General features: G+C 53.1%; 1 protein-coding gene across 1 annotated transcript; it reads right to left on the reverse strand.

Annotated features, from left to right (window-relative positions):
• Positions 1 to 4565: 4565 nt before the first annotated feature.
• Positions 4566 to 8169, reverse strand: LIN7B (lin-7 homolog B, crumbs cell polarity complex component). Its single transcript, XM_059904129.1, is given in 6 exon segments — positions 4566 to 4669; positions 5014 to 5177; positions 6221 to 6430; positions 7080 to 7151; positions 7427 to 7545; positions 7965 to 8169. Coding segments are annotated over 6 exon segments (792 nt in total). The 3' UTR covers positions 4566 to 4647.
• Positions 8170 to 14656: the final 6487 nt, after the last annotated feature.

Raw genomic sequence — 14656 nt, forward strand, 5'->3', positions numbered from 1 at the left:
AGAAAATGTTTATAAGAGGGCAGGCCAGACTTAGACCAAAACCCAACATGGTATCTAAAACCCAGAATCTTCTCATGAGATGCAACTAAGGATGTTTTAGGGAGGCTACTCTAGAACTTCAAATTCCCTGAGAAGGAAACAAAATTCAGCTAGGCTGGGTGTAGAATCTAGAAGGCCACGTGCAAGAAGACACAGTACAGAGTGCAGAGAGGACATACACTTCCACATTTACAATGTGCTTGGGGTAGGATCCATACATGGGGCCAAATAGAAGGGCATACTCTAGAACCCAGGTCTGGAACTTTGAACAAGCCAAGAGCAATCCAATAACTTCAAAGAGTGTCTGGGTCACCCCAGAACCCCAAACACAGAGGGGAGGATAATGATATCTAAGAACAGACCTAATGCAGTACATAACAAACCTAAGTCAGGAGACATAATCTAGACATAATCTAGAACTCAGAACCTACCAGGGATGAAGGTATAAAGGTATATTTTATCTTTACAGAATAAAGCAGAGATCGCATGCTTGGTTTTTTCATGCATCTAGATAATGATAGAACTCAGAGGGCAGAATATATGCTCTAGAATTCAGAACATGCCCTGGAGGCAAAGGAAAACCTAGAAAATAGCAAGGAGTTTGCCCGGAACTTAGAATCGCCTGGGGGAAGATGCAGAAAGATGCATTCTGGCAATTGAGAATTTCCTGGCATAAGGACTGAGCTGGCAAAGGGGGTGGGGATGGGGGTGGTGTGTTCTAGAAATGAGGACATTTCTAGGCTGAAGACTCCAAAAGAGGAGAGAGCCTAGAGCATGTTTAGAATGCTGAAGTGGCAGATGGAGGAAGCCCCCAATCCACCAGGGGACAAGTTCTAAGCCAAGGTCACACCAGGGAAAAGATGGACAGAGAAGGTGGGAATGGATGAGCCGAGAACATAGAACCTGAGGAAGATGCAACGTACAACACTTCAGTGGGAATCCTCGAGATTTAAGACTGTAGAACTGGATGGAATCTAAAACAGGGAAGTGCAGGGACTTCCCTGGCAGTCCAGTGGTTAAGACTCGGCGCTTCCACTGCAGGGGATGTGGGTTCGATCCCTGATCACGGAACTAAGATCCTGCATGCCACACAGTGCAGCCAAAATAAATAAATAAAAATTTAAAATATAATAAAATAAAATAGGAAGTGCATTCTAGAATGGATAGCACAGTTTGGAGAAAGGCTAGAGCACATAAATGGAACACACATATTCTAGCACTTAGAATGCCCCTGGGAAGGGAATGGAATCTAGAACAATGCCAAGGATGTGGCTAGAACCTAGAACACACCCAAAATGAAATTTTAGAAGAAAATAAGCAAGGACTGGCTTCTTAAAAATTGGAACATGTAGGGAATTCTCTGGTGGTCCAGGGATTAGGACTCCGTGCTTTCACTGCTGAGGGCCCGGGTTCAATCCCAGGTCGGGGATCCAGCAAGCAGCATGGTGCAGCAAAAAAAAAAAAAAAAAAAAAAAAAGGAACTTGTCAAAGGGGAGGAGGGTGAGATCAGAATTTGGCTTGGGAGCATTAGCTAGATATTTGAATTTACCTGGGGAAAGTCGTGCCTTGAATTTAGCATCTAGCCTAGACTTTAGAACAGTACCTTGGGTGAAAAAGGAACAAAGATGTTGACTGGGAGTGTTCTAGGATTTAGGAAGAATCTAGAACACGAAGCATTGCCAGGGCTTATGTTTAGGTGGAAATGTGGAAGACAATTCTAGATCACAGAATGAACCTATGCCATAGAACACATCTGGAGGAAGGCATGTATGTTTGGCTCACCAGTCTGACAGTGTACTCGAAGGATGTGACATCACGATATGAAAAAATCGTGATGGAGTGCTGGAAACATCTCAAGAAGCTGGGTCTCAGGGGAGAACGTTGGAAACCCCAGGGAGCCCAGAAACTGAGATGATATGGAGGTGAAGCAGGGTATTTCAAGGCCACCAGAGATGTCAAATTGATGGGAAATTGTGAGGCTGTAGGGACTTGGGTTCAAAAGAGTAACAGCTGAGTGGCTAGATACTTGGGGTGGTGGGTGGCAGAGTTGGGGAACTGGACTCCTGAATCGTTGTGGAGGCCAAAGCCAGGAGATGGAAGTTTGGAGCCTGAGTCCTTGTTGGATGGAGGGTAGGGGTAGATGGCTTTCGTGGGCAGAATAGAAGGTGGGGTCTGAACTCCTGGGTCCCTGAGGGGAGGCAGGATCAGGGACAAGGCATCTAGGTCTCCAGGGGGCAGCGTGGGTAGAAGCCAGAGAATTGCATTAAGAATTGCATTCTGAGTCCCTGAAAGGGAGAGAGTCATGGCGCCTGAATCCCTAAGGGGGCAGATGCTGGGGTGCCAGGTGGATGGGTATATTTGTCTGAGGGGCACAGGGGCTGTTGAACTGCCTCTGAAGGGAGCAAAAGCTGGAAAACTGGATTCCTAGATCCTGAGGGGGTGAGGGCTACCAGCTGGGGCCTTTAGCCAGAGGAAGTGAGGACTGACAGGGCTCCCAGAGCCCGGTGGGATCTGAGTCCTCAGATGCCAAGATCCCTAAGGTGCACCAGGCAGGAACATTCAGAAGCCCTGACTCCTCAAGTAGAAGCTGGGGTCTCCGAAACCTGGGTTGTTGAGGGTGGAGCTGAGAGCCTGACCAGCGGAACCCTGAGGCCCGGGCGCCCAGGTCGGGGAGGGCCTGGGTATCCCCAGGTCAAAGGCGCGGCGGGGGAGATCCCCGCGCCGCCGGCGCCGCCTCCCCGGCGGCAGCAGCAGGAGATGGGGGACGCGAGGCTGCCGAGAACGGTGACCATGGACAGCTCCAGAGCGGGCCTGTGTCCAGGGCGGCCGCCGAGCCGGCTGGGACTGAGGGACTCGGCCGGCTGTTCAAGCCGGAGGACCAGAGATGGGCAGACTGGGTGCGCGAATGGGGGACTATGCGGACGCGACGGGGGGGCGGCCGGCCCTAGCTGGGGGAGTCTGACACAGCCGGTGTCTGGAGCTCCCAGGACTGGGCCGAGGAGGAGGATCTAGGTCCAGAGGGGCTTCCTGGGGCTGACCTGGGAAATCCAGCCTCCTGGGCCCCGGAGGAGGCGCAGGCGGCAGTACGCCTGGGATTTCAGGGTTCGGTTGGGGACTCAGAGCCGGGAGGGGCACGCCTGAGTCTCTGGGGTCTGGCTGTGAAATCTGGGCTCTGAGGTCCCAGGGGATGAAGAAGGGAATCCAGGATCTCAGGGAGGCGGGGGAAGCTCGGCGACGGGTCCCTGGGATGGGCGCTGCCAGGCGGGCCGGGCTGGGCTCTTACCTACCTGGTCCGCGGCGGCTGCGGGCGGAGCTGGGCTGCAGGAGGGACGTGGGGTGGGGTGGGGGGACCGGGCGGGGCCCCTGGCGGCGGCCGGGGCCCGGATCTGTGGCTCCGGAGCCCTGTCTCCGCCGCTCGCGCGGGCTCCGCGTCTCTTGCTCCGGCTTGGTCGCTGGGGACCCCCCCCCTTGACGGTCTCACAGCCCTCTACCCCCTAAAATAGCCCCCTGCCCCTTTCACCGTTCAGCCTCCCCCCGCGAGGCCGCAGCCGTCAGATCCAGGGGTGCTCACCAGCGCCCCCCAAATCCCACCTTCCCCCGCCAAAAAATTCCTCCTCCCTCCTCCCCCCACCCCCCGCAAACCAGCTCCGGGGCGGTCGTGGCCCCTTTAACAGAAGACTGACAGACGGGGCCGCATGGCCAATGGGAGGCGGTGTCTGCGCCGGCCGGCGGCTAAACCCCGCCTCCGCACTGCCTGGGAGGGGTCTCGCGGGCGGAGAGCGGGAGGCGGGGCTCAAGGTGGGACTGCCAATAGGCAAGCGGCGTGCGGCGGCTGGGGTGGGAGGCGGAGCCCGGCAGGGGGATGATGTCACCTGGAGCGAGTGGCGCGCGGCGTGGAACGCGAGTCGCGACCCCGGATTCCGGCGGTGGCGCGCGCCGGCCCTCGCGCCGCACGGGACAGGAGGGTGGGAGTAAAGGATGGATTTTAAGGCCGGGGCAGTTCCCGGAGACACGCGCTCGGGTTGGAAGGTGGGGTGAATGCCGGGTCGGCTAGCGCACCTTATTCTGCACCCCTTGCGCCCGCCTCGGGAACTGCACGTGGCACCTCCACCCCCGCCTCCCACTCAGACGATTACGCGGCCGGGAGGGCTCCCCCGGCGGGCTAGGCTAATGGTTCGCTCCGCCCCGCCCACACAGAGGCCGCCCACTGACTTTTGCGCGTTTCAGGCCTCCTCTGTGCGACCAGATACAGAGGAAGGGGGCTTGGCCTCCGCCCTCAGGATCTCTGAAGGGTAGGGGGAGTTGTCTTCAGTTATGACCCAGCGCTCAGACCCAGACCGGGTCCCAGCCTCCAACCTGGACTTGCCGCTAGGAAGCCGGCCAGCCTCTGCCTTCGAACCTGGGGAAAAGCCTCAAGCTCCGCTCTCAGACTCTGAAAAGGGTCTGGTCGTGACCTCAGCTTCTCTCCTTCCCCCACATCTCCAGACATTCTAACCCCCGGATGCAGAACAGACACAGACACTCAATGAGGGTCAAAGATCTTTAAATAAGGAGCTGGTGACAATAAATACTGTACAGGGGAGGGGGTGAGGGTCCAGATCTGTGGTTTCAGCCTCGAGACTCCAAGGACCTAAAAGGAGGGTGAAGAGAGGGGAGCCAAGCTCAGGGGAGGGGACCGGGGGAGGCATGGGAGAGAGCCAGGACTGGGGTTCCAGAGCCAAGAGCCCAGGGAAGTGGGCTGAGGGTTCCAGAGGGAGTAGGTTCCCGATCTTGGGATGGGAGTGAGCTAGGAGTCCCCAAGGTATTTAGTCAGAACGGCTTGGAGTGAGAGCCTGGGTCAAGGGTCAGAATCCCAGGGAAAGGAGCCAGGGCTGGAGGTGGCAATCAGGGCCTCAGAAATCATTGGCCTGGTTTGGGAGTCTGGGGACACCGGAGGCAGTGGAGGCCCCAGGGGTGTGGTGGCAAGGGGCTCACGAGTAGCTCTGATGTTGCTGGCGCCGCCGGGCAGAGCGCATCTTCTCAAAGCGGGCCTCCATCTCCTCCAGCACTCGAGGTGTATAGCGCACCACCAGCTTCACCGAGCCCTGGGCAGCCTTCAGCAACTCCACTGCCTTCTCATGCTGCTCACCCTCAACGCTCTGCAGGGGCGGTGCAGACAGCTGGGCCTGGGGCCCACCACCCTCACCCCGCCCCCCACCCTGGTACCAACCCCAAGATGCCAAGGCCTCATGTCCTCACGAGAGAGTCACTCTTGGCTCAGAGTCCTCCCCCTAAACCTTCCAAGTTCCCCATGTCAGGGACAAGCCCCATATGCCCTCAGTCACCGAGCTAGACCTCCAGACTCGTCTTTATCCCCTCCCTCCCGGCAGCCCGATGATCCCCAGCCCCATCCCTCCTGCCCTGACTCCCTCTTCTTTGTCCCCACCACCAGGCCCCAGCTCAGACCTTATCCTCTCCCCACTGGACCTCACCCTAGCCTCCTCCTTGGCCTTCTGGCCTCCAGTCTCTTCCCTCAGTCTATCCCCCACAGAGTCCCAAAGGGGTCTTTCTAGGCCTCCAGGCTGAGCCTATCCTTCCCCTACTCACAAGCCTCCCATGGATCCCCAGGAGGCTTGAGACAAAGTCCCAGCTTCTCAGGACGGCACTTAGTCCCTGCATGACTGACCCCAACCACCTACCTAGTCGTGCCTCCATCTACTCTAAGCACAGTGATTTTAATCACCGGCACGCCGCAGTCCTTCATCAGAACCAAGCCCTTTCTCTTCACCTCGTAGGAGTGCAGAGTCACAGCCCCTACCCACAACACCCTCCGCCAGTAACACCCTTCTCCACCAGCTCCTACTCATCCTTCAAAACCCAACTCAAATATTCCTTCATCTGCAAAAACTCCCCTCATCTACACTGGTCTGGTGCCACATCTGGGCTCTCACAGTGCTTTGTGCTTCTTCATTATCTCCTTGGTTTAGGACTGTTTCAGTCAGGGTCTATCTCCCTCACCAGAGAGGGACTCCTCGAATGTAGAAGCAGTGGCCAATTACTCTCAGGGTCTGCAGCAAAGCCCAGCACAGGGCCAGACACAGAGGCAGTGCTCAGTGTGTGTTGACTGAATGTGAAAAACAGCGACTGTGCTACCTTGGGCAGGCTGTGACCCCAGCCAGCCCTGCCTCAGCTCCCCACTCACCACACCATTCACTGACAGCAGCTGGTCCCCACGCTTGAGGCCTCCGTGGCGGTCAGCCACGCCTCCAGGGATGACACGGGAGATGTAGATGGGCGAATTCTGCTCCTTGCCCCCCATGATGTTGAAGCCCAGGCCCTCATCCGTCTTGGGCAGTTCCACTACCCTGGGATGTGCGTGGCCCTCACTGGCTGTGAAGGCGGCCACCGTGGCCTGGGAGAGAGAAAGCCTCAGGAGGTGAGGGCCCCTCCACGATGTGTATGTGGACTAGGGTGGAGGATCTGCGCCAGGGAGAGGGATTTAGGCCAGAGAGCTTTCCTCAAGCACGGGGCGTCTGCCACACAACTCAACACAAGATCACTCCGTAGTGACAGTACATCCCTTTTAGTCACTTTGGACACTTCAGACTGTCAAAGAGAAAGTCTCCATTTGGTGTGCATGCGTCTTGAATACTCAACACTTGTCAATATCGCTTTTTAACAGAGAGAAACAAGACCTGGACAGAGCTAAGAGCCTCCAGCAAGCAGCAAGAAATAGCATCTAACTGTAGTTTAATAAGATTACAGTGTTTAACGCTAGTTCACTGTTTTCATTGGTTATCTTCTAGTCAGGCATTCGGTACTAGTTTCCATTTGTAGTTGCTAAAAATGTCTTTTTTGCTAAAGATGTCTTTATACGACACAAACTAAAAATGTGAGATTATTTAAAATACATTATAAATAAATCATAGCAAGGGTGGTACATAGATATGGCAAAAATCATGAAGGAGGAAACAGGAATGAATGACTGACATTAGGTAGATATTGAGCTAGACCATGTGATTCAGTGGATACCATGGGCAATGGGGTGGGGGGGCGCCTACCTTGGCTGTGGCGTGGGCCCGGATCTCAGCACTGCCGGTGATGTCCAGCGTGTCATAGAGTTGCTCATACACCTGGCGAAGACGCAGCAGCATCAGGGAGCCGCCAGACCCCTCCTCCCTTCAACTCAGGAGTCCAGGCCCCCAGACCCTCCCACCCAAGGATCCGCCCCGCCCCCGCAACCCGGAGGCCGCGGAAACTACAGCTCCCAAAGAACCCCTGAGCTGAAGCGCGGGCATCCCAAGGAGGGCCGCCCCGGTAGCTGCTGGGAGGCGTAGTCCCCGGGCTCGGGGCGACCAGGAGGAGGACCACGGCCGCCCGCTTGTGCTCGGCGCCGCGTTGCTCTCACCTCCCGGATGGCAGAGCAGAAGCGGCTCTGCAGGACTCGCTGGAGGGCCTGCAACTTCTGCGGGGGCAGCTCCCCGCTGCGCTGGAGCCGCTCGAGGAGCTCCACCGCCCGGGACACGTCTGCGGGGCGGGGGCGGGGCACACAGACACACAAGAGTCAGAGGCGTGAAGACGCAGAGAAAGACGGAGAGATGCGGCCAGAGACCAAGTAAGGGCGAGCGCAGACCCCGGGAAGGACAGCAGAGTCCCAGTCGGACACCCGCAGAGTCGCCCGTGGCAGAGACTGCGGCCAATCGGGCGCCCTGCGTCCCCAGGATGCCCATACACACCCAGGCAGGGGTGTGCAGCGGGCGCCCCCTCTCTGGCCGGCTCGCCCACGGACCCTCCCACACCCACCGACTGCTCGACTCTCGGCGCCCCGCCCCGCCCACCCCCGCCGGGCCCGCCCACCCGCCCGGGCCTTGCCGGAGGAGGGGCAGGGGACCGGGCTCCGGGACGCAGGCCGGGGCGGGGTGGGCAGGGGCCCCTGGCGCGCTTACCCCGCTCCAGCCCCAGCGGCTCCACCAGCGCAGCCATGTCAGCGCCGCCGCTGCGAGGCACCCGCCTGGCGGTCGCCGGCGAGGAGGGCGGGGCTGCGCGAGGCCACGCCCCGGAGACGAGCGCCCCCTGCGGAGGCGAGGCCCAGTGAGCGCACCGTCCCACCTGCTACCGCTCGGGTCTCGCTGCCCTGCCCTCAGACCCCATCGGTCTGTTGGTTGGGTTTGTGACCCCTCCTACTGCAGCCTCTGTCTGTCTGCACCGCCTGCCATCTCATCTGTCCTGCCCGCCACACCTGTCTCCTGTCCCTTTTTCCCACATTCATTGGACAAACTTATGTTAAACATCTGGGCCCAAGATCATGGACACGATGGTGAGCAGGGCAGATAAGCCCACTGCCCTCCCGGAGCTTAGTCTATGGGTGGGCGGGGGGGCAGGGTAGACAACCAACTATGGCTGTGATCAGAACTGGGAGTGGGGAGGTGATGATCTACGAAGGACACTGACATAGAGCCCTTGGAGGTAAGATCATCAAGAGGTGGGGCGTGGGTCACTTTCCAGGCAGAAGGAGCCCACGTGGCTGGATAACAGCGTAAGGATTGGAGTGGTTTATGATGAAGGTGAAAAGTTGGCAGGATACAGCTGATGCACAGCCTTGTGTGTTGGCATACTCACGCTGAGGATTTTGGACTCCATGGTAACTCCTAAGAGTAAAATGTGATATTCAAATGTGTATTTTAAGATTACTGTGGACACTGTGTGGAGACTGGATTGGATGCGAGCAAGAGCGGAAGCAGGGGGACAGAGCAGGAGGCTATCCCAGTAATCCCGTGATGGCTGAGACCAGGGCAGAGGCATGGAGGATAAGTGGACAGATTTGGAAATGTTTGGACGTGTCTTAACTGCATATGAGGACTGGGAGGTGGAGGAGAAGGGGATATTAAGGTGCTTGTGAGGCCTTTTGCTATGATGGTCTATGCTGGTGGAGGGATAGTGGATATTTTGACTTTGAAGAGCCTGTGCAGTATCCAAGGCCTGCAAGCAGTTTTGAGAATTTGGGCGAAGGTGGTAAATAAAGCCATAAGCATGGACAAGAAAGCTGGAGGCAAGAGAATATAGAATGAAGAGGACCTAGAACTGAGTCCTCAAAACTCGTAACATTTAAAATTCAGGAAGAAGACAAAGAATGGCCAGAAATGTAGGAGGAAACCCCAGGTGGGAGAAACCATAAGAATTTTAAAAAATATTTTATTTATTTTATTTATTTATTCATTTTTGGCTGCCTCGGGTCTTAGTTGCTGCACGCGGGCTCTTCGTTGCGGTGCGCAGGCTTCTCTCTAGTTGTGGCGTGCGGGTTTTCTCTCTCTATTTGTGGCGTGGGGGCTCCAGAGTGCGTGGGCTCTGTAGTTTGGGGCGCACAGGCTCTCTAGTTGAGGTGCACGAGCTCAGTAGTTGACGCGTGTGGGCTTAGTTGCCCCGTGGCATGGGGGATCTTAGTTCCCTGACCAGGGATCGAACCCACGTCCCCTGCACTGGAAGGTGGATTCTTTACCACTGGACCACCAGGGAAGTCCTGAGAAGAGAGTGTTTCTGAAAAAAGAAGTAGGCAGTGGTATCAGATGCTCTAAAGAAATGTAGATGTAGACAAGGCTGGAGAAGTCTGGTTGTTGCTTTACCATCAGCTGGATGGGTAAAGTATATCCTCAGTTAACTTCACCATTAGTGGGATGGACTCCAGAAAAGGGCTTTTGCAAAATGAGAGGACTAGAGTAGGTTTGTCTGTCCCTCTCCTTCCTAGTATATTTCTCTTATTTTAACAAAAAAAATAACGTAGTTACAGAGTTAAAAACAAAATCAGGGCTTCCCTGGTGGTGCAGTGGTTAAGAATCCGCCTGCCAATGCAGGGGACATGGGTTCGAGCCCTGGTCTGGGAAGATCCCACATGCCGCGGAGCAACTAAGCCCATGCGCCACAACTACTGAGCCTGCGCTCTAGAGCCCACGTGCCACAACTACTGAAGCCTGCGCGCCTAGAGCCCGTGCTCCGCAACAAGAGAAGCCACCGCAATGAGAAGACGGCGCACCGCAAGGAAGAGTAACCCCCGCTCGCCACAACTAGAGAAAGCCCACATGCAGCAACAAAGACCCAATGCAGCCAAAAATAAATAAATTTATTTAAAAAAAAAAAACAAAATCAAATAATACAGAAGGACGAATAATGAAAAGCACCAGCCCCTGTCCCTGTCCTAACTCTCCCCACTGCAAGAGGCAACAAGGTGTAGATGTTTCATCAGCTAGTTGCTTCTGCAGCTAAGTAACATACCGTTTCTCAATTTTTCAATTTTAGATGTTAGCAATATATTACACATTGATTTTCTGCTCTTACAACCTTTCCCCTCTCTTCCCATGGTAGCTTTATGGTACCAGTTTTTAGGTCAATCAATAAAGCGCTCACCTTATGTCTAAGTACTTACTGTTTGCTGTAGAGCTCAAATGTTATCCTGTGATTACATTTCCTTTCTTGAACAGCTTCTGTTTTTTTCTGTAATGTCTATCTACTTTTGTTTCCTTCATCACATTCTTTTTTTTTAATTAATTTATTTAATTTATTTATTTTTGGCTGTGTTGAGTCTTGTCGCTGCGCGCAGGCTTTCTCTAGTTGCGGCGAGCGGGAGCTACTCTTCGTTGAGGTGCGCAGGCTTCTCATTGCGGTGGCTTCTCTTGTTGCGGAGCACAGGCTCTAAGCACATGGGCTCAGTAGTTGTGGCACACGGGCTTAGTTGCTCCGCGGCATGTGGGATCTTCCCGGACCAGGGCTCGAACCCGTGTCCCCTGCATTGGCAGGCAGATTCTTAACCACTGTGCCACCAGGGAAGTGCCTTCATCACATTCTTAATTTCTTTCAAACTCTCCATCACAAGATACATTACTGAATCTTTTTGTCCTGAAGCTCCTTGGAAACTTCAATCCTCTGACCCCAATCTGGACCAAATGCTCTCTAGAAACTGCCATCCTGGGATTTCCCTCCACTGCTCTGCTGAACTGGAACATCTCTTTTAAGTCTCTCATTTTGGTAAAGTATATCCTCAGTTAACTTCCTAAAAAGATTGTGGAGGGAATTCCCTGGCCATCCAGTGGTTAGGGCTCCATGCTTCCATTGCAGGTGGCACGGGTTCAATCCCTGGTCAGGGAACTGACATCCCACAAGCCGTGCGGTGCAGGCAAAGAAAAAAACAAGATTGTGAGATTTCTCCTTCAAGAACGTTCCTCTTTTTTTTCCCTTAGCACTTCTAGTATCTAATCAACTACCAAATGCATCTACTAGTTAATTTCAGCTGCTGTTTTCCAGTTCTAAAATTTCCATTCGATTATTTTTTTAAAGATTCCTGTTGAACTTTAAAATTTTTAATTTAAAGATCTCTTTTAAAAATTTATTTGAAAATATTGATTGATTGATTCTGGCTTTGCCAGGTCTTAGTTGCAGCACGTGGGATCTTTGTTGACTTCTTAGTTGTGGCATGCGGACTCTTAGTAGCGGCACGCGGGTTTCAGTTCCCTGACCAGGGATCGAACCTGGGCCCCCTGCACTGGGAGTGTGGAGTCTTACCCAGTGGACCACCAGGGAGGTCCCCTAAAGATCTCTTCAAATTCTCCATCTTTTCCTTTGGGAACATAGTTATTTCAGTCTCTGATAATTCCAACATTGGAATCAAGTCTAGGTCTGTTTCTTTTTTTTTTTTTAATTTATTTATTTATTTATTTATTTTTGGCTGCGTTGGGTCTTCATTGCTGCGCGCGGGCTTTCTCTAGTTGCGGCGAGCTGGGGCTGCTCTTCCTTGTGGTGCGCGGGCTTCTCACTGCGGTGGCTTCTCTTGTTGCCAGAGCTCAGGTTCTAGGCGCACGGGCTTCAGTAGTTGTGACACATGGGCTCAGTAGTTGTGGCTCGCGGGCTCTAGAGCGCAGGCTCAGTAGTTGTGGCGCACGGGCTTAGTTGCTCCGCGGCATGTGGGATCTTCCCGGACCAGGGCTCGAACCCGTGTCCCCTGCATTGGCAGGTGGCTTCTTAACCACTGCGCCACCAGGGAAGCCCTGGGTCTGTTTCTGTTGTCTACTGTTTTTCTCTTTGAATGGATGCTAATAAGCATTGGTACTAAAAACCATAGAGGCTTTGAACCTCAACCTGTCTCCCCTAGGACCGTGTGGCTGCTCAGCTCTCTCCTCAGTAACTTAGCCTCCATTATTGCTTTCCGATGAGACCCTTGGGGGTCTCACCACAACGAGCAGCTTAGGAGTTGGCAGATGCCTAGAGGGAAGTTTGCATGTGCATTCTGGGGCTCAATGCCCCACCTGGGAATTTCACCCTCAAGTCCCAAGTGTCTGGTCCAACCTCCGTGAACTCAGCCCAGTCGAAGACTGCCACTTTCTGAGTTTATTCCACCACTGAGAGTTTTCCACCACTTTCTGAGTCTATTCTGCCACGCTAAACTGGCAAATGTCCTGAAAGAAAAAGCAAGAGTAAATATGAAGTTCACCTCTGTATGCTTTCCTTTCCCCTCAAGTCTGGCCTACATTCGTTGTTCCCCAAAGCCTTTCACAAGTTACTTGTATGTGTTTTGTCCAGTCTTTATATAACTGGCCTGTGCCAGGCTAGTCCAAAATGGGTTGTTCTGCATAGCCAAGCCCAGAAGTCTGGCTTCAACATCTGGGATATCTATGAAAATACACTAGAAGTATTAAGTTCTTTTATTCCCTAAATTGTTTCCTCTCGGACCAGTTTCTCTATTTATCTTGTGGTCCCTTTTGGCAGAATTTTTTCAAATGTCTGGGATCTTTGGTTATATGCTTATAAAAACTGAGGCAGTTAAAAAGCATGCTAGAGGACTTCCCTGGTGGCACAGTGGTTAAGAATCCACCTGCCAATGTGGGGGACACGGGTTCGAGCTCTAGTCCGGGAGGATCCCACATGCCGCGGAACAACTGGGCCCGTGGGCCACAACTACTGAGCCTGCGCTCTAGAGCCCACGAGCCATGGTTGCTGAAACCCGCGCAGCTAGAGCCCGTGCTCCGCAGCAAGAGAATCCACCGCAATGAGGGGCCTGCGCACCGCAGCGAAGAGTGGCCCCCGCTCTCCGCAACTTGAGAAAGCCCGCGTGCAGCAACGAAGACCCAACGCAGCCAAAAATAAATTTAAAAAAAATTTTTTTAAAGCGTGCTAGAATCTTGCTGTAAGTCAGATCACATGACAGACTGCCTCTGGTTTATCAGACCAAGTTTGCCTTGAGGCTGAGAAACTTATAAAAGACAAAAAAGTAAGTCTTATATTTGCCTAGGCAGCAAATGCCCGGCTCCTAGGCATCCTGACTGCTGAAACAGAGGGCGATTTTTCTGTGTACAAATCCTACTCGAGTCGTCTACCCTTGTTATACCTGGAGTCGTAATCTTGAGCATCTGTAGCGTTCTGCAAGGCTGATGGATGGCTTCCTTCTGAAGTGGTCAGCAGACTGAAGTGTTCTCACCATCATCCTGTTTCATCTGTAGTCCAGAAGTGTGTTGACATCTCCACTGCTCATGGAATCTCTCGTTTTGTTACTCCTCTAGCATGGAGTAAAAACGCAGACGGTGAACCTGCCATCATGAGCCGTATGCTGTTTTCTGTCCTGACCCTGCGAGGACTTTCTGCTCTACCCAAATCTTCTTGCATCTTTTCTTTAAATTGAAGTATAGTTGATTACAATGTTTCAGATGTGCAGCAAAGTGATTCAGTTGTACATATATATGTATTCTTTTTCAGATTCTTTTCCATTATAGGCTTTTTTCTTTTTTTGGCTGCGTTGGGTCTTTGTTGCTGCGCGTGGGCTTTCTCTAGTTGTGGCGAGCAGGGGCTACTCTTCGTTGTGGTGCGTGGGCTTCTCGTTGCGGTGGCCTCTCTTGCTGCGGAGCACAGGCTCTAGGCACGCGGGCTTCGGTAGTTGTGGCACGCCGGCTCAGTAGTTGTGGCTCGCGGGCTCTAGAGCACAGGCTCAGTAGTTGTGGCGCACAGGCTTAGTTGCTCCGCGGCATGTGGGATCTTCCCGGACCAGGGCTCGAACCCGTGTCCCCTGCATTGGCAGGCAGATTCTTAACCACTGCGCCACTGGGGAAGTCCCTCCATTATAGGTTATTACAAGATACTGAGTATAGTTCCCTGAGTTATGCAGTAGGTCCTTGTTGTTTATTTTCTGTATAGGAGTGTGTATCTGTTAATCCCAAATTCCTAATTTATCCCTCCCCCTTTCCCCGTTGATAACTGTAAGTTTGTTCTCTATGTCTGTGAGTCTATTTCTGTTTTGTACATAAGTTCATTTGTATCATTTTTAAAAATCCCACATATAAGCATTATCATAATGCTATATCTATCTTCCTCTTTCTGATTTACTTCACTTAGTATGATAATCTCTAGGTCCATCCATGTTGCTGCAAACGACATTATTTCATTCTTTTTTTATGGCTGAGTAATATTCCATGGAATATATAGACCACATCTTTTTTTTTTTTTTTTTTTTTTTTTTTTGACATGGACCATTTTTAAAGTCTTTACTGGTTTTTTGGCCCCAAGGCTTGTGTGATCTTAGCTCCCCGCCACGCAGCAAGCAGGATCTCCCCAGCCAGGGATCAAACCCATGCTCCCTGCAGTGGAAGTGCAGAGTCCTAACCAC

This window comes from Balaenoptera ricei, chromosome 19 (assembly GCF_028023285.1).
Source record: "Balaenoptera ricei isolate mBalRic1 chromosome 19, mBalRic1.hap2, whole genome shotgun sequence".
In the NCBI taxonomy this organism is placed as follows: Eukaryota; Metazoa; Chordata; class Mammalia; order Artiodactyla; family Balaenopteridae; genus Balaenoptera; species Balaenoptera ricei.